Here is a 21,014-nt window from a genome sequence, read left to right on the forward strand (position 1 = left end):
GGGAACCGCGAAGGACGTCCGTCAGGCTCGTAGCTGGCCTGTGGTTACTGGCCTCCTTCATTGTGGCCAGTGTGTACCGCTCCAACCTCAAAGCCATGCTTATCCTGCCGAGGACACCACTGCCCTTCAACACAGTCAACGAGCTCGCAGCCACAGACATCCTAGCATATGTCATTAAAGGCAGTCTCATAGACCATGCCATGAAGGTGTGTATTTAAAAGCTATGCTCTTATGTCCAGCGTCCATATACGTACAGTGAATACATAAATTTCCTAAGTCATGAATACCTCTTGCGTGGACAGCTCTCTCATCAAAATTATTCCATGCTTCTATGCTTTTGAGGAGAAAGCTATGCTCCTTAATGTCTCTCCGTCAGCTGGCTTGTGCAACTGTAAGTATATCCACTGCACCATCAGCGGTGTTTCTATATGCCACTGGAAGTCACTAACAGAACAGTGTTGTTGTACCTTTACTGATGTCACCATATAGTCGTGATCTGTTAAAAGAGGTTTACCTCAAAGACTTTTCTCTCACTAATCTTGCACGATTCTGACATTTAAAATATACATATGACTGATATACTCATGCCACAAATATATAAGCAAAGAAAAAAAAAGTGTCACTTCCATTAGTAATTACAATTTACATTATATCTTATTCATATTAATTACTCACGCAAATCATAGTATAATATTACATGACAGAGAGAGAGAGAGAGAGAGAGAGAGAGAGAGAGAGAGAGAGAGAGAGAGAGAGATTAATGTTATTCTATTTAAGATTAATCCGAGTTGTGATAGTACGCAAAAAAAAAAAAAGCTTTCACCTGATACACAGTTTATTTCTTCTAATTTATCTCAATGTACATAGAGATAAATTAGAAGAAATAAACTGTGTATCAAGTGAAAGTTTTTTTTTTTTTTTTTTGCGTACTATCATAGCTCGGATTAATCTCAAATAGAATAACAATCATTTTATTATTATTGACTATATGAAATTTCATTTTTTTTTTTTTTTTCGTCTTAGTAACTCCTCTCCTCTAACTGATTATCTTCAGCCTCTCTCTTATCGCCGCAATGTTGCATCTCTAGCTGTCTTCTACCGCTATTTTCATACTTACTGCTCTTCTGACTTGCTATCTGTACGCCTCCCCTCTTCCTGCGGCTTCGTTGTACATGACTTTCTTCTTTCTCTCACCCCTATTCAATCCACCTCTCTAATGCAAGAGTTAACCAGTATTCTCAGTCATTCATCCCTTTCTCTGGTAAACTCTTTAACTCCCTTCCTGCTTCTGTATTTCCTCTTTCCTATGACTTGAACTCTTTCAAAAGGCAGGTTGAATTCAAGACACTTATTCTTTAATTTCTGACGATCGCTTTTGATTCTGTTCGGTGACCGGCCCTGAATGGCGCTTTTTTTTTTTTTTTTTTTTTGTTGGACTTGGCCGGTGCCCCTCCTACGCACACACACACAAAAAAAGAAAAACACAACCATGCTAACAGAACTCTAGATTTTTATCGTATGCATCTGGTTGCACAGTTTTCAACTCACCTTTGAAATCATGTATAACGACTACGCTCCCTTTTCGTACAGCCACATCCTGAACACACAGACAATATATGCACTTTCAATGCGTCAAGTGGATCAGCTGATAGTAGTTTTGAGTCTAAGGCAAGGAACTTTAATATACAAGAGACGGCCTCCCGCTTCGCTCTCGTCAGGGCAAATGAAGCCAGTGGCCGGAACTTATCGAGTCTATGGGCGGAGCTTACGATCAGCAGATACGCCCAAATCATTGCGATCTCCCGTGTTGAGCTACGAGAATTTACCACTTTCTTTTTGCGTACTAAACGAAAAATAAGAAAGAATTGATAGTTTGCGCAACTCAAAGTCCATTATAGTTTCCTAATTATGTTATGTAGGTCTATCATCAATGGTATTGATATCAAAATAGCCACTATAAAGAAATACACCAGACGTTTTTATGAGAAATAGTAAAAATATTGTTTTATATTGTTTATTGCACAACAAGGAACAAACAGTTAAACAAAAATTTAATAATTAGATGCCCTTTAAGTGTACAGTGACATGTCATCACACATAATTCTAAATAAGTGCTCTAAAACCTAATATCACATGGCAGAGAGAGAGAGAGAGAGAGAGAGAGAGAGAGAGAGAGAGAGAGAGAGAGAGAGAGAGAGAGAGAGAGAGAGAGAGAGAGAGTGACGTGAGGAAGGTCAGAAAGTCTGGCAGACAATTCAAGAGGGTTTCTCTGAGGCTGATATATGAAAGAAGATTCGTAAATGAAGGCAGACTGTTCCTCCTACACAAGTCCCATAGTAGGAGAAACCGGTGAAAATAGCTCGCGAGGTGGAGCAACACATGGGGACTATCAAACAGCTTGAGTCTCGGTAAATGAAGGCAGACTGTTCCTCCTACACAAGTACCATAGTAGGAGAAACCGGTGAAAACAACTCGCGAGGTGGAGCAACATATGGGGGCTATCAAACAGCTCGAGTCTCCTGGTGTACTGTTTAATAACAGCGGTGAACCCAAACATCTGTTTCGCCTGCCGACGTGGCAAACCTGCAGGCAACAAAGACGTGTCAGGCACAGCTTATTTGTGCACCGACCTATGAACAAACATATGATTTATACTCAAATTAATGTAAATTCATATATAATAATAAATCAAATATCAACATCCTTTAAAGTCTCAATACAAATAATCTTGGTAGTCCCATTCTTCCTCACAAACCGAGTGAACCAAGTTCAACCCCCCTGGCGTCAACAACATTCAAGTCCCTGGCGCCAACATCTCATTATAGGAGTACTTTTAATAACTCGTATCCTTACTCCTAACAACATGATCATATGGCATCAGGATGTATAAATACAAATGTCTCACCAAGAGACAACTCAATCCTCACCCTGGGAAGCAAATGATACAATAAAACAATACCCAAAGGGACTGTTACGGCCATTTTGGAAAATTGGTCGTTTTACAAAATTGCCGGTCATTATGCAAAAAGACCAAATTCGTGGTCACATTGCAAAATGACCTAAATTTCTCAACATTTTGCAAAACGACCAAGATTTTGGTCAGTTTACAAAATAAACTATTTTTGTTGGTCCGTTTACAAAATCTCCATACAGTAAGCAGCCAGATGGAAAAAAAAGCGAGGGAATGATAAAACGTTACAGTTGCAGTACATAACCAATGAGTATGCTTAACTGTCCTTATTTTAGGTTCAGCTAATCATCTCACACACACACACACACACACACACACACACACAAAGTTCGAACCACTTCTTTTTGAACACACACACACACACACACACACACACACACACACACATTTATCGCACAGCTGGATTTCCCCCTGAACTCATATGAGTATGTCACCCTTGTTAATCTTCGTTCAATCTCTGCTGGCCTCGCTGCCACTCTCTCCTGTAAATTATCTCTTATGATATTGGTTCATTTACTGGTTTGTCATTCACTCTTGTATGTGTAGGCGCCGTCATCGAAGGGCAGGTAAGATAGATTAGTTAGCTTGTGTAGAAAATAGAAATGATAAGTGATGAAATTAATGGAAAAGCATGTGACAAAGGGATGACTAAAGGATAGGCGGGAAAGGGAGATATTGGTTCATTTACTGGTTTGTCATTCACTTTTGCAAATTACTGGTTCATTGCTGGTCGATCATTCACTTAATATCCTCCCCCCTCTTCCCCCCCCCTCTCTCTCCACAATAGTAATGGGAGCTGACTGTTGATACTGTGGTCAGTCAGGCACTGCTGAAAGCCAGGAGAAGACGACCAACGTAGTGTTACTCCCAGTACTTTGTGTGTATTTTATTATACTCTGGAAATCTGTACAATGGAAAATAGAAAAACTGATTTTTATTCAAAGCTGATAGCGGCTGAGGAGAAGAAGGCATGAAATACTTCGAGTTTGTTGTACAGAAATGAATGCGAACAAATTATGAATCGCTTGGATGAACTTAAACGTGTTAACATTAAAAAGACTCAGAAAGACTATCGTTTGTTACGAAAGTATGAAATCCTTGAAGTCACAGTTGAAGGTATCACCGTTAAGAAATTGCAGAAAAAGGGAACTAATCTTAGATTCGTATGCGCTGAAGATGTGTTCGATGTGATCGATGCTATTCATCGTGCACGTGGGCATGGAGGTAGAACTATTGTCTTTAGGGAAACAAGTGAAAAATATGCCAATGTTTCAAGATCCCAAATTGAGTTGTATTTACAGTTCTGTGAGGAGTGTCATCTGAAAAAAAGCACTGTACGCAAGTCTGTGACTGTGAAGCCAATTGTATCCAACAGTATGAACTCACGAGCTCAGGTTAGTAAACAAGCACTGGTTAAGCCCGTTGATAGTAATTTCATTATTGCCATGGCTTGTTGTCAGAGGGGAGTCTTTAATACCCTTGCTTTTGTTTACGATTGCAAATATATTATTATTATCTAGCAATATTACATAATCTTTTTTGATGTTCTGTCTATTTGTAGGTCGACTTGATCGATATGCAGAGCCAGCCAGATGGAAAACATCGTTTCATTCTGAACTACCAGGATCACTTGACGAAGATGGTGTGTCTTCGGGCTCTACAGACGAAAACTGCTGAAGAGGTTGCTTTCCACCTCGTTGATATATTCTGTGACAAAGGAGCCCCCCATATCCTGCAGTCTGACAATGGAAGAGAATTCTCAAATAAGGTAAAGAACAAATGATTTATGTAAATCTCTCTCTCTCTCTCTCTCTCTCTCTCTCTCTCTCTCTCTCTCTCTCTCTCTCTCTCTCTCTCTCTCTCTCTCTCTTTAAAACTCACAACATAGCAATATTGGAGTTAATGAATCACCCTGTATATGACAAAACCTGATATACGCTTTTCAATTTTCAGCTTGTCAAGGAAGTTCTGATGATGTGGCCAGAGTGCAAGATGGTTCATGGCAAACCACGACATTCCCAATCGCAGGGCTCGGTGGAACGTGCCAACAGGGATATTGAAGCCATTCTCGCATGTTGGATGAAGGACAACAACTCTACACAATGGTCACAGGGACTGCGCTTTGTCCAGTGGAAGAAAAATACCCGCTTTCACTCCGGAATTGGAAGGACACCATATGAGGCCATGTATGGACAGAAGGCTCGTCTTGGTGTTGACGCAAATTCTGTACCAGAGGAAGTCCTGGACGGTATGCAGACGGAGGAGCAGCTTGCAGAGGCACTAGGTGTTGTCAATGAGGTCACAGACACAGAGGAGGAAGAGACAGGTGTTGAAAAGCAAGAAGAAGCATCTGCTGTCATTAACTGCATCTCCTGTGGCAAAAGATATCTTGGTTTAAATGTGTGCAATGTGTGTGAGAACCCATGTCACTCTAATACTCCGTGTTCTATGAGGAATAACGATGCTGATGAGTCTGTGCTTTGTTCCATCTGCAGTCGGAGTCAGAGTATTCATACTGAACAAATGAAGTCCAACATAGAACAACAGAAACAAGCCCAAAAAATGATCGATAATTCTGTGAAGAGATTTCAACCAGCCAAGGTAGGGGAAACTGTGATGGTTCCTGTTCCATTAGTTGACCGCGGACGTGCAGAGTTTCCTAATGTGAAGGCAGTTGTTTTTCAGGCATTGGACAATGGCACATATAAGCTTGGTACAAAACACGGCCTGCTTAAACAAGTGTACACTCGCAACCAATTTACTCCATGTCTAGAAAAATTCCTTTCTCTTGATGATGTTGTACAGGAGCGGGAAGTAAGTCTGCGGGAAGTAGCAATTGCAGAATCAATGGGACAAGGTCAGGGATTCGCTAAATGCTCTTGCACTAAGTCATGTATGACCAGACGCTGCAAGTGTTTAAAAAACTATTATGCAACAGCAGATGCAAATGCAGTGCCTCTTGGTCCAACAAGGTCGACACACAATAAAATTAGTTATGTTCACTACGTTTTATCATTCCCTCGCTTTTTTTTTCATCTGCCTGCTTGCTGTATGGACATTTTGTAAACTGACCAACGATAATTTTGTAAACTGACCAAAATCTTGGTCGTTTTGCAAACTGACCAACGATAATTTTGTAAACTGACCAAAATCTTGGTCGTTTTGCAAAATGTTGAGAAATTTAGGTCATTTTGCAATGTGACCACGAATTTGGTCTTTTTGCATAATGACCGGCAATTTTGTAAAACGACCAATTTTCCAAAATGGCCGTAACAGACACACAAGTTGACGACGGTGTCATGGAGTGAGCCTCATCAGAACCTTGAACATATGCTGGGAAGGCATCTGTTGGTGGTAAGGGACTACGAGCTTCATCTGTTGTAGCATCCTCCACTGCAGATGAAAGCTCCAAGTTATGCAGTTTTTGCACTCGCCTACTAATTACTCCCTTTGCAGTCTTAACTTTGACACTACGAATTATTCCATCCTTCCAAGGGAATAGCTCAACAACCACTCCAAGGGGCCATTGCAAACGAGGAGAATTATCTTCCCGAACCAGCACAACAGATCCCTTCTCCAGTTTACATCTGGGTATGAAACCTGTAATGATGGGGGGTAAATTCAATAAATAGTCAGACACCCACACTCCAAAACTTATCAAGTTGTTGTTCTCTCAGGCTTTCTCGCTCACATGGGTCCTTGTGTGACATTTCAGGAACCTGGCAATCACCTTTAAGCTCTCTATGAAATCCAGAAGTGCGCCCATTTAAAATATGAGGTGTTAAAGGTCTTACAGAATTAGGATCATCTGTGGCAAAAGTTAAGGGTCTCGAATTTACACATGCCTCAATTTCATGTAAGGTAGTCTCTAGCTCACATCTTGTTAAACATTTTATACCAAGAGTCTTTCTCAGAGCTATTTTAATAGATCGGATTAATCTTTCCCACCAACCTCCCCACCATGGAGCATGGGGTACAACAAACTTCCACTGGGGAGCAAGGGTGCCAAAGAACTGATGCATTTGTTTAGACATACTAATAAAAGTCTTGGCATTGTCAGAGTAAATAACTAATGGAAGGTCTCTTCTGGCAGAAAACCTACGAAAGGCAAGTAAGCAATCATCATAAGACAGAGTTAGTCAACTCTTAAGTGTACTGCACGGACAACTCCACAAGTGAATGACAAAATGTACAGCTTCGTGCACTGCACAGACAACTCCACAAGTGAATAACAAAATGTACGGCTTCTTGCATGGAAAATCAACACAAAACAGTGGTCCAGCATAATCTACACCTGTCACAGTGAAAGGAGGAGCAGAGTTAATTCTTAGTCCTGGGAGAGGAGCTACAGGCTGATGGCAAGCTTGTGAGTGATGTCTACGAAAAATCATACACTCTCTACAGACTGCCCTAGCAAGCTTTCTTAATCCAACAATTAAGTAACAAGGTCTTAATGTTAAAATTAAAGTGGAAACACCAGCGTGTTTCAGAAATACACATTGGAAACTAACTAACAGCTTGACAATGTGCCCTGCTGGAATGTTAAAATTAAAGTGGAAACACCAGCGTGTTTCAGCGTGTTTCAGAAATACACGTTGGAAACTAACTAACAGCTTGACAATGTGCCCTGCTGGAATAATCATAGGATACTTGCAATCATAATTCAGAAATACACGTTGGAAACTGACTAACAGCTTGACAATGTGCCCTGCTGGAATAATCATAGGATACTTGCAATCATAACTTAATTCAGCCTGGTCCAGCCGACTATTGCTTCTCAAAAGACCATTTTCATCCATAAAAGGATTGAATTTCCTAATGTCGGAACTCTTAGGGAATGACTTTCCAAGGTTTAAGGCATTGATCTCTTGGCTGTACCTTTCTCTCTTAACACAATTTATCAACTTTGTCTTAGCTTGATCTAACTCTGTATAAGACAATTGAGGTTTACAATTGTTCACAAACCTTATTACCCAAGCTACACACTTAATAGCTTTTGTAAAATGACCCCAGCGGGCGTAGTCAATCCCTACTGATGGATACACGGACACTAAGCATGTCACTGGGCTGTCAAGGAATACCTCCTCTACAATGGGCAGTGCTGCTGGTACCTCATCCTGTTGCATGAAAGTAAAGTGTTCAGAGAGCCAAGCAGGACCATTCAGCCACGAGGTACAGGAAATTAAGTCTTCAGCAAAGGCACCTCTGGAAATAAGGTCTGCTGGATTATCTTTACCAGGAATATGCTTCCACTGAACTGGGGGGATTAAACTCTGAATCTCAGTTACTCTATTCGCTACAAAAGTCTTCCATCTATTAGGGTCTCCCTTTATCCATGACAATGCTACTTTAGAATCAGTCCAGCAGTACATTTGTACATCAATTAAGTGTAGGGAAGTCTTCACATATACAGATAGCCTAGCACACAGAAGAGCACCCATTAATTCCAACCTCGGCACCAACAATTTCTTGATAGGTGCTACCCTTCCTTTGGCTAGAACTAAGATTACCTTAAATGACCCGTCATTATCAGGAACTCTCAAGTATACACAGGCACCATACCCCTTCTCGGAAGCATCTCCAAAGGCATGCAGTTCTACATTTTGTAGCTTGTTCCATTAAGTTCTGGAAAGTAACAACGATTAACTTGCCATGTGTTAAGAAATTTTATATTTTGAACCCACTTCTGAAACCGGTGTTGCAATTCTGTAGGCAAGATCATCCCAAGAAAGTCCAAGTCTCCAAATATCTTGGAACATAATTTTTGCCATTATGATTACTGGGCATAAAATGCCAAGAGGATCAAATAATTTACTGATGACACTGAGAACTGCTCTCTTTGTGGATGCAGTTCTCTAAACAATCAAATGAAAAACTATCTCTAGTCAAACACCACTGTAAACCAATAATCTTTGTCTCTGCATGCTTGCTGGGCTCTAAGTAGTCATTAAATCTGTTTGTTAAGGCATTGCAGTTCGAGCTCCACTTTCAAAGTGTCATACTGGCCTTGGATAGAAATGACCATGTCTCATCAAACTTAGCAAAGGCTTCCTCTGCACTGTCAGCTCCTGACAACCAGTCATCCACATATAGTTATCCTTTAGCTCTGCAATAACATCAGAATCAGGAAAGCTTTTAAAATGATGTTTAACTGTTGCGTTCAACAAAAATGGACTACTTTTATTGCCAAATGGAACTCTAGTAAGTAAATCTCATTATCCGAATGTTACCATTATAGTTCCAAAGAAATCTATGCACGTCCCTGTCTTCTTTCCTTACATTAATCTGGAGGAAAGCTTTAGTTATATCACCAGTTAAGGCAACCTTCCACCTTCTGAACCTCATAAGTACCTCTACCAACTGTGGATTAAGAGGGGGACCCACCAAGACAGTGATTTAATGAGACTCCATTATAGTTCACAGCAGATGCGTCAAAGACTGGTCTTACTTTACTTGTGGTGCTGACTTCCCTGACGACAAGATGATGAGGAAGGTAGAATGTGGGGTATGGGCTGTTCATCTCACCCTCAGGTACCTCTTCAATGATGCCTTCCCGTTCGTAACCCTCAAATACGGCATCATACTCCTCCTGAAGTTTAGGATTGGATTTAAGTTTATGCATCAAACAAACAACCTTTTTATTGCAAGCCTTTCATTATTTTGGAGGCTACACTTATGCTCTAATTTCCAGGGAAGAGCAACCTCATATCTATCATCCTTAAACTTAACCGATTTCCAGGGAAGAGCAACCTTATATCTATCATCCTTAAACTTAACTGTCTCTGAAAAGGATTTTAACACAGGATGGTTGCTAACATCAGGATGTACTTCCTTGTTACAAATTCCCACTGACTCTAAATCCCAGACTTATGCAACTCATTCTCATTGAAATTGTTAATGCATAACATCTGAGACAACTTAACATTTCCCTTGGATGCCGAAGCACAAATCCCAGACAGGATCCAACCAAACACCGTCTCTTGAGCCACTTGTCTCTCAACCTGCAAATTCTTGTTGGGGATTACAAATTTCCAATAGGCATCAAGTCCTATCAAAATGTCAACATTTACCTTCCTGTCCCGCTCATACTCATCTGCTAACTGCACAGACTTAAAGGGCAGTAGGGTTTCAGCTGGAACAAAGGACGTAATAATGGAGCACATATTGTGGGCACTTCAGCCGCAAGTAAACACACAACTTCATTATTAACATCCACTAAATTCAGGTCATAAATATTACACTGGGTAGATCTAGAACTCTTACTTCCCCCAAAGGCAGAATAGGACATCTGTTCAGAAGATACCCATGTAGGCCTAACCTTCCTTACAAATTCACTCGACACATAGGATCGATCTGCCCCAGAGTCGAACAACAAGGTAGCTTCACTGTACTTGCGATGCTTTCCATACACTAACTTTTGCTGTTGGCAAGACACAACACCGTTTAAAATGTGAAGAATGAGAAACATCAACTAGATCACTAGGCATAACATTGGTATCTCCCGTTTCACCTTCACTCTCCTAGGCCGGCTGACTAACAGCCCTGCCCTTAGGTGAAACATTATCCTTTGAGTAGAGAAGGACATTATGGTTGCCTTTACACTTAGAGCACTTTGCCTTGGAACCTCTAGCTACGTGGCACTTAAAACACAGCTCAGCAGAACGAATATTTTCCAGTCGTTCTGCATGTGGATAACTTTAAAGCACTTTTCACTGGAATGGAACTTATTACAAAATCCACACCCACCTGAATATGTCTCAGACTGTCTGAAGAGCAAATGCAGAACTAGGAGACTTCTTTCTTCTCTCCTACTCCCTCACACTGCGGCCGTCTGTCCCTGCAGCAGTAGTCACGTCCTTAAAGGAGTCTGAGCTTTCAAGGCGCTCAGTCTCCTTCCTAAGAAAATCCAACAGCCATGCGAGATCCCTTTCGTGACCCGATCCTTCCCTCGCCCACTCCAAACGGATGTCGCTCGGCAGAGGAGACAAAATCACTGGGGTGAGGAAGAGGCTAAACTCACTGCCACTTAACCCCAGTGCCTCCAAACTCCTGATGTGGATCAGGAGGTCATCCTGCAGCTTCCTCAAGGCAGACACATAAGTCGTAGATCCTTGAGGCTTGAACGGCATGCTCAAGCCAAGAAGAGCTTGAATGTGGGCGAAGATAATCCTCTGGCTTCCCATGCCGCTCCTTCAACAGATTACAGGCCACAGCATAATTAACTGCAGTAAGTGACAAACCATGGATGACAGACTTGGCTTCACCTTCCAATAAGGCCTGCAGATAGGTGAACTTGCTGATGGCTGGTAGAGTAGAGTAGTCTACCATAGCCACGAACAAATGACTACCACTGGGTTAGTCACCACTAAATTTCGGCAAGTCGAGCCGTGGAAGATTCACACTAGCACTAGTAGACACTGCGCTTCCACTTGCAGACTTATCTTCACTACTTTCCGACCTTCATGGACGGCAGTCTTATCCAGTTTCGCCAACAGTTCGCCAGCCTGCACCCGAACAGCTCTAACACCACTGTGCAAACTATCTGCTTTGTCCAGGTCTGCTTCCAACAACTCAGGGTAACTTATTGTCAGTTCATATTCCGCTTGAACTCGGTCCAAGGTGTCTAGACGCTTATCTAAATCCGCTATAGCGTCTTCCAGCTGCACCCCGGACCCAGTTGGCAGTTCAAGCAAAGTCTGCAAAGCCTTGGAGGCTCTCGTACACCACAATCGAGCAGCCGCCCGTCGTCTTTCAAGTTGCTCCTTCTCCGCCATCACGAGTAATCACCACACCTTGCTGCACGTATACAGAAGTTCAGTTCGCTTGAGCACGTAAAGGCTGCTCCCAGGTTTGGGCACCTCTGTTCCTCCTACACAAATCCCATAGGAGGGGAAACCGGTGAAAATAACTCGCGGGGTGGAGCAACACATGGGAGCTATTAAACAGCTCGAGTTTCCTGGTGTACTGAGTTTAATAACACCGGTGAACCCAAACATCTGTTTCGCCTGCCGACGTGGCAAACCCGCAGGCAACAATGACGTGTCAGGCACAGCTTATTTGTGCACCGACCTATGAACAAACATATAATTTATACCCAAATTAATGTAAATTCATATATAATAACAAATAAAATATCAACACCCTTTAAAATCTCAATACAAATAATCTTGGTAATCCCATTCTTCCTCACAAACCGAGTGAACCAAGTTCAAACCCTTAGCGTCAACATCATTCAAACCCCTGGCGCCAACACCTAATATCACATGGCAGAGAGAGAGAGAGAGAGAGAGAGAGAGAGAGAGAGAGAGTCATTAAGCAAGTGACGTGAGGAAGGTCAGAAAGTCTGGCAGACACTTCAAGAGGGTTTCTCTGAGGCTGATACATGAAAGAAGATTGATAAATGAAGGCAGACTAGGAGAGGCCCAAAGTATTCTGGGAGGGAGCTGCAGGTCCAAGGCATGTGCCATCAAGCGAGGGCAGGGGCTGCTGGGCTACAGGTTGCATGGGAGAGGAATGAGGTGAAACATGCGTGAGGGGTGCAGGCTAGGGAGTGATGTGAGATAGCACAGGGGTAGTAAGGCAAGGAAGGTTTTTTTTTTTTTTTCTCGAAAACGGAAGCATACAGGGTTTTAGCCACCGTGTCCAGATAATTGAGGCACCGGTGGCCCTCTTGAGATCTTATTAGCACCTCATCAAGGTCTGCTTGACAGTGGGCTGGTGGGACCGAGAGCGCAGAGCGGAGGCAACTCCAGCATGGGGTGAGGGGAGGGCAAGCAGCTACAGAAGCATAAGAAGGCATGTTATGCTTGCTGGATTTAACCAGGGTATGTAAGATCTTACCGGTACACGGCGACGGAGAGAGGGTCCTTTTGGAGGCAGCAGAATAGCAGTCCATGTTCTGGGAGGTGCAGGTGGTGGGAGATGGAGTAACCGTCTGGCCACTTTCCTTCCGGCGGCATTAATATGTGCCGTCTAAATCCTCATGTCACGGCATGCCACTGCTATCAAGAGTCTTATTTTTATGGTCACAGATATGGGGGGGCCTCGAAGTATGAGCATAAAATAGTAAATAAGGAGTGGTATCCGGCTGTTTCTATGCACTTTCAATGCTCAGCTGTTGGGTGTAAGGGGAGGGTAAGGGGTGACAGTGGACCAATAGCGCGTTGGCTTCACATCCATGACGTCATGCCGACTCCTCTTATTATTATCTCCTTATTCAGGATATAGTGGTAGTGGATGCAGTGGTTCTCAACCTTGTTTGCTAGTAGTGGGCAGAAACCGATAACTTAGGTATTCACGGGATTGATTCCTTGGGCTGGTGGATCCGTCGGAACCGGTTCCGGAACCTGTTCCACGGAGAATCGTGTAGAGCGTGCGAGGCCGGTGCCAGAATCTTGGGAGCCGCCTGCGCGCTGCTCAGGTGGTTACCAGGCGGATCCGGCTCTAGAATCGGTTCCATGGGGAATCGTCTCGAGTGCGCGTTGTGAGTACCAAGTATTGGAGCCGCTAGCGCGCTGCTCAGACGGTTACCACTAGTGTGTAGCGGTTCCAGGACTCATCTAGAATACTGGCAGATTATTACAAGCTCCTCGTTAGACAGACACATTAATTTTCCCCAGATAACAGAGAGTGTATGTCACGTGATCATGTTGCTCTAAATATCGTTCCATCATATAGTATGTAGAATTCCATCTAGTTTCTACATCCTGAATACATATATATATATATATATATATATATATATATATATATATATATATATATATATATATATATATATATATATATATATATATATATATATATATATATATATATATATATATATATATATATTATATATATAATACATATATATATAATATTTTTTTTTTTTAAGGTTGCTTGTGCTGCTCTTGCACCTGCATGAGCTTATAAGAAGCCTTCATGCTGCGATGGAAAAATCTTACAAATAGTCTTTATTTTTTTCTTTTAGCTTCTTGACATAGTGTTCTTAATGGAGTCCTGAACAACTAGATATGGCGAACATTCATTTGTTTTATTGCTGTAGTCATGTTAGCATCATTGTCAGTCACAACTGAGTGAATTTTATCTAAAATGTTCTATTTATTGTTGACAAGTCTCATCTCTTCTGCAATATTATTTGTATAAGACTTAACCATACGAACAGTATCAAGCACAGCAGACTTGAGGACCCACACTGGGGATATTTAGTAAGCTGTCACTGTGATGAATGCTTTTATTTGTCGGGATGTCCATAATATGTCTGCTGTTAAAGCAATACGTTTCGCTTTCTCAAGCTTTTGACGGACTCTCTACTTCTCTATTGTAACTAGAAGGTAAGAGAGCCCTACCTGTCTCTCGGCGGTTTGGCAATTCATATCTGGGGTTGAGTCCATTTACTAATCTTTTGAACCCCTTGTCTTTAACAACAGATAGTGGTTATAAATCTTCCACTATCATCTAGAGCGTCTAGTTCTTTCTTTTTATTAGAGTCATTATTATAGGGCTGACCCCTAGTGATGGCCTCGATCAGTGTTGGTTGAGTAGAGGTGGATGGTCTGGGGTGTTTGGCAGCAGATTCTATATCTGCATCCTCCTTGAACTCTGCATATTCAATGGGATGTCTGGTGCACAGGTGTTTCATCATTTTCGATGTACTTCCACTGTACTTCAACTTATCTTTACACACCAAGCATACAACGACGTCAGACGACGTCTGTTCCATGTACGTCCACACTGTTCTATTCCGCTTGGATGCTATTGTTTTACGTGAAATTTAGGCTTAATAAATGAGATGTATACCTCCGTTCTCTATACTCCGACGGTGCAAAGTAGGTACAGATATGATATGTGCACCTTCAGCGCGCTGCCTTTGAAAAAGACTTAGTGCCTGTAAGAATATTACGTTATAATGTGAGAGAGGAAGAGTTGGAGTACAACGTACAAGTTATTTTGAGTATCTGAAAAATAAGGCCTTTATTCATGAGGATGATGATCACGGATCCTTTTTCTCTTAGGAAGTTTTAGCTCTTATGACCAAATCGCCGGCAGCGCAGTACTGTTTATACTCTGTCATGACGTCCCAGGACATCTACCAATCAGTGTTAAGAAACTATTACGCATATGTCAAAACACAAAATCATCATGAACGAAATATTTTCATGTCATTCATGCGATTTCTTTAAAAGGGGTAGAGAAGACAGCGCACTAGTAGCGCGTTGGCTTCGCGTTCGTGACGTCACGGCGGTTCCTCCTGTAATAACTCCATGGTTTGGGTACACGTGGCGCTATTGTTTCTACATCTTTATACCATTTTTTTTTCTTTTTTTCCAGGCTGCATCACCGAACTCTGCCTTAGGACACGTGCGCAATCAGGTTGTTGTGACCAGCGACATCCCTTTTTCCATAATGGGCCTCTATAAAGGACAGCATGCTGCCTTTGGTTCCCGCCTTGGTCTGGGGCCGTTGTCGGCTGGGGATTTTGCTTTGGTGAGTGACGGATGCGCCCATTTTGATTTTGATCAACTTCAGATAATGATTATTATTTTCATATATACTTACACACACACACACACACACACACACACACACACACACACACACAGTAAAATACAAACAGAAATGCTGTTTCATGTTATTTTCTCGCCAGATGTTAAACAAAACAACCAAGGCACATAAATAACGTAAAAAAAAAATTGAATTGAATAAAATAAGGCAAATAAATAAACAAGTGAAATCACACGGAAATGGGTAGGTTTCATTGAAAGATCGTTCAAATCATTGAATAAAAAATAATAAAATAAAATATTGACTCATTACCTCCAATAATTTCTGTAATTCATATTAATTAACCACAATCAAGATATAGAAAAAACTTGACAAAATTCAACAGGTATTAATAATTGTAATCCCCATAAACTTAAAGGAACGTTTAGGAAACTGCATTTATTTTCCACACAGCCTAAAAAGACTTTTCAAAGGATCAATACTGGTTTTGTCATGGTTGGATCAAGTACTACGCTCTTCGATACAAGACATGGAGAAATCAATCTATCTTAAATACAGGAAATGGATGTTACAGGGGGATCAAACCCGGTGTGAGAGTGTGAAATGTGTTTGCTGCCAGACGTGCATGACATCACCCACTTGCAGCTCACCGGTGCCCAAATCTTGAACACGCTAAACTGGTTTAGGCTAGGTTAAATTAGGTTAAGATTAGGTTGGGTTAGGTTTAAACTCTCATGAATAGGAAAATCGAGCATTAAAAAATGTTTGAAATCGCTACAATGATAATAACAGATACTTAAGTTTTTTTTTTTTTTTTTTTTTTTTTTTTTTACAATAGGCTAGGTTTAAATTAGGATTAGGTTGGGGTAGGTTTACACTTTCATGATTAGGAAAGATGAGTCTTAAAAATTGTTTGAAATTGATACAGTAGTAATAATGATTTTTTATTTATTTATTTTTTTACAATAACAAATAAAAAAAAAAAAGGAAGTGATAACTAGCTACAACCGAACGATGACGAACGTCAGCCACATTCCTTTAATTCCCTTATAGTATCAAAATATTTATGGTACTCATTGATATTGTAACATGTTAATATATGCGATACACTATTATTAGCGCTAACATATACTTCAGAGCATTAGGATCATGTAAAACCAAATTCCATACGAGACATCGTGCTGGGTGATCCAAAATATCAGTTTACTATATCAAACAACATCACCCGCTTACATACAACCTTCCACTCAGCTGCTTTGATAGACCTCCTCACCGCACCCCGCTCCACGAACAAGTGTCTGTACGATAAGGTGGGCACCCGCATTGTTCGGACATTTCATACTGCCACAACAGATCTGATTAGCCGGAAGGCAAAATCTTAACTAAATGTATCATAACAGTCTTACGATAGTTCATGTTTTCGCGTCCTGTCGCAGCATTACATGACTCTCCTCCTCCTTCTAGACTGCATTCTTGTTTCGTTAATTCAGGGTGGTAGAGTAAGTATTCGAACAGTCCAGAGTGTGTACCTGGGAAGCGTGGTTATGGTCTTTACAAGGTTTACCAGGTTAAATGCCAGGAAGCCCCCCTGTTGCATCCACTGGATGAGTGACTATAAGGATAGTTCACCAAGCACTTTTTTTTTCAACAATGCATCGCGCAATGTATCCGTGACGTCACGTCTATAAACCACTACATCACTGGAGATCCCGCCGGCTTGGCCTTCAAGACACTCCAGCACAGCAGTAGGTCTTCATCCAGAAGACTGGACAACTCACCAGAATCTAACCAGCACTTTCAGGGTACTAGGTTGTAGAACCACAACAGGAAGATTCTTAAACATCTATCACTTCACAACCTTCTATCTGATCGCCAGTATGGGTTCCGTCAAGGCCGCTCTACTGGTGATCTTCTGGCTTTCCTTACTGAGTCTTGGTCATCCTCTTTTAGAGACTTTGGTGAAACTTTTGCTGTTCCCTTGGACATATCAAAAGCCTTTGATAGAGTCTGGCACAAAGCTTTGATTTCCAAACTACCCTCCTACGGTTTCTATCCTTCTCTCTGTAACTTCATCTCAAGTTTCCTTTCTGACCGTTCTATTGCTGCTGTGGTAGACGGTCACTGTTCTTCTCCTAAATCTATTAACAGTGGTGTTCCTCAGGGTTCTGTCCTGTCACCCACTCTCTTCTTCTTATTCATTAATGATCTTCTAAACCAAACTTCTTGTCCTATCCACTCCTATGCTGATGATACCACCCTGCACTTTTCCACGTCTTTTCATAGACGTCCAACCCTTCAGGAGGTAAACATATCACGCAGGGAAGCCACAGAACGCCTGACTTCTGATCTTTCTAAAATTTCTGATTGGAGCAGAGCAAACTTGGTATTGTTCAATGCCTCAAAAACTCAATTCCTCCATCTATCAACTCGACACAATCTTCCAGACAACTATCCCCTCTTCTTCAATGACACTCAACTGTCCCCCTCTTCTACACTGAACATCCTCGGTCTGTCCTTTACTTATAATCTGAACTGGAAACTTCACATCTCATCTCTAGCTAAAACAGCTTCTATGAAGTTAGGTGTTCTGAGACGTCTCCGCCAGTTTTTCTCACCCCCCCAGCTGCTAACTCTGTACAAGGGCCTTATCCGTCCATGTATGGAGTATGCTTCACATGTCTGGGGGGGTTCCACTCATACTGCTGTTCTAGACAGGGTGGAATCAAAAGCTTTTCGTCTCATCAACTCCTCTCCTCTAACTGACTGTCTTCAGCCCCTCTCTCACCGCCGCAATGTTGCATATCTAGCTGTCTTCTACCGCTATTTTCATGCCAACTGCTCTTCTGATCTTGCTAACTGCATGCCTCCCCTCTTCCCGCGGCCTCGCTGCACAAGACTTTCTTCTTTCTCTCACTCCTATTCTGTCCACCTCTCTAACGCAAGAGTTAACCAGTATTCTCAATCATTCATCCCTTTCTCTGGTAAACTCTGGAACTCCTTGCCTGCTTCTGTATTTCCACCTTCCTATGACTTGAATTCCTTCAAGAGGGAGGTTTCAAGACACTTATCCACCAATTTTTGACCACTGCTTTGACCCTTTTAAGGGACTGGCATTTCAGTGGGCATTTTTTTTTTATTAGATTTTTGTTGCCCTTGGCCAGTGTCCTTCCTACAAAAAAAAAAAAAAAAAAAACGGTCCCATCAAATCACCAACAAGAACAACAGCAACTGGAGACCCCAGGGGGTGTCGTGTGCAAAAATGTATCTTGTGTACCACACCCCTCTTATCTTTGCTCAAACTCACGGATCTATGGGGCTGATATCCTAACCAGAGCCAGCACGGTCATCAATTGTCATTATGAAAGTATACAACGCATCATTAATAGTCTTATAATCTATTACAAAATTTCACTTTTGTCTTGTCCTTGGCCCAAACCATAATTTTCCAGTTATTTCCTTCTAAACAAAATAGAAAAAAAGTATTTTGGTCCTAAAACTTTGCTCTTATGGGTTAGAACAATCAATTTACATTTCGTTATAGTATGGATTACTATTGGTTTTCATGTCAGGTAAAAACCTTTGCAAAATCTCAATTGCATATCTAATTACTTTTGAAATGTTGCAAATAAGTTAAAACAATGAAAGAAAGAATATAATGTGTTCTAAAGATTTTCTATTTAATAAGATCGTTCTTAAACTGACCAGATCTAGCAAGAAATCTCATATTTAGAAGAATTTGTTTGCATTTCAGAAATCTTCTCAAATCTTCTAGAATGTTCTATCAGATTCTTTTAGACGTTTCTAGAACATTTTAGAACATTCTATTCAATGTAAAAATTTCCAGAATTTCTAGAACTTTCTAGAATACAGGTCAGGTAAAGACCTTTGCAAAATCTCAATTGCTTATATAATTCCTTTTGAAACGTTGCAAATAAGTTAAAACAATTAAAAAAAAAAAAAGAATATGAAGTGTTCTAAAGATTTTTTATTTAATAAGATCGTTCTTGAACATACCAGATCTAGCAAAAAATCTCATATTTAGAAGAATTTGTTTGCATTTTAGAAATCTTCTCAAATCTTCCAGAATGTTCTACCATATTTTAGGTTTCTAGAACATTTTAGAACATTCTATTCAATATAAAAAATTCCAGAATTTCTAGAACTTTTTAGAATACAGTAGAAATATGTAGAAGTATCAAGAATTTTCTAGAATGATTCAGAACATTCTAAAGTAGGTTCAAGAACATTCTAGAAAGATTAAGAACATTGTGGAACAAATTCTAGAAAGACTAAGAATATTCTGAAGTACTGCTTGGCAATATAAAAGTAGGGTCTTGCAGACCACCAATCAGTTCTGCTTTGCATGGCTGCCTGAGGAAACACATCACAAAAGGTGAAATAGCATTAAGAGGCTGCAATCATTCCCCAGATGCATTCCGCTACATACGTGGTCAATTCAGCAAGACAAGAGCAAAGAAGTCCTCTGTGACAGCATCTGGAAAAATGTGTTGTTCTTTTACAGGATGATGTAGAAGGGTAACAGAGCTATGAAATTTGTTCTTCCTAGAATATGGTGTGAACCTATTGATCACTCAATTGACTTTTTTAAAACATTGTTTTTATGGTGGATCCTTCCAAATGCCGATCTGGAAAAAATGCACCTGTTGTTTTTTTATCCAAATATTCCATCTTCCACTGCACCAGTACCACACAGTGCTGATCTTCTTGTACCAGCTCCTCCAGAAAGAAGTCAACTGTCAGAAGAAAGCAGCAAGTCAGTAGATGAGCTAAAGAGAGAGGAAGACTGTGACATCACAGATACAGTTGTAGTTGAGAGGAATCCTTACTACCCAAACCAAAGAGACCCCAATGACCTCATCAGAGATTTGACAAGTCAAATGGTGAGCTTTTGATTTCAAAGCTGAAGAAATGGGATTTACTTAAGGGCAGTGTGCAAGTGACCAGCCAAAGAAAACATCACAAACATTTCTCCAGCTTCTTTGCAAAGGAGGAGAGGCTATGCTACTGCAATTCTGTATCAAGCTTGTTTGATGCTATTGGAATTGCTTGCAATGCAGATGAATGGACACTCTTCATTGACAGCTCCTCCAAAAGCCTGAAAGCAGTGCTTCTGCATAATAGAAACAAGTATCCATATCTGCCTCTTGTTGAAACAAAGCAGCACATTACCAGAGAAAGCACTGGCCTCCAAGGACTGTCACTACAGTGGGAAAACACAATATCAAACATGAGCTATTGGTGAATCCTCAAAGGGTTTTGTTTCCTCCACTACACATCAAAGTGGGTTTCATGAAACAGTTTGTTACAACTCTTGACAAGGAGACTGCTGCCTTCAAATATCTTCAAGATTTCTTTCCTAAGCTTGCAGAGGCAAAAGTGAAACCTGGTATCTTCATTTGACCACAAATAAGAAAAATGATGGAGTGCTCAGAATTTCTACAGAAACTCACAGAAAAGAAGAAAAAAAGCTTGGGAGTGTTTCATTGCTATAATACAGGGCTTTCTTGGCAAC

At 41.0% G+C, this 21,014-nt stretch overlaps 1 protein-coding gene and 1 long non-coding RNA gene across 2 annotated transcripts; one reads left to right on the forward strand and one right to left on the reverse strand.

Moving 5' to 3' along the window:
- The first annotated feature begins 2,056 nt into the window (after positions 1 to 2,056).
- On the forward strand, positions 2,057 to 6,073 carry LOC135109613 (KRAB-A domain-containing protein 2-like). Its single transcript, XM_064021035.1, has 3 exons — positions 2,057 to 4,365; positions 4,533 to 4,739; positions 4,925 to 6,073. Exons 1-3 carry the CDS (start codon positions 3,988 to 3,990, stop codon positions 6,035 to 6,037), a joined length of 1,698 nt encoding a protein of 565 aa, XP_063877105.1. The 5' UTR covers positions 2,057 to 3,987; the 3' UTR covers positions 6,038 to 6,073.
- LOC135109614 (uncharacterized) lies at positions 4,570 to 11,917 on the reverse strand. Its single transcript, XR_010272828.1, has 3 exons — positions 10,718 to 11,917; positions 9,420 to 9,560; positions 4,570 to 4,710 (listed from the first exon to the last, which is right to left on the reverse strand). It is a non-coding gene; the product is annotated as an uncharacterized LOC135109614 (long non-coding RNA).
- Between the last annotated feature and the right edge of the window lie 9,097 nt (positions 11,918 to 21,014).

The sequence above is a fragment of the Scylla paramamosain genome, chromosome 19, assembly GCF_035594125.1.
Source record: "Scylla paramamosain isolate STU-SP2022 chromosome 19, ASM3559412v1, whole genome shotgun sequence".
NCBI lineage: Eukaryota > Metazoa > Arthropoda > Malacostraca > Decapoda > Portunidae > Scylla > Scylla paramamosain.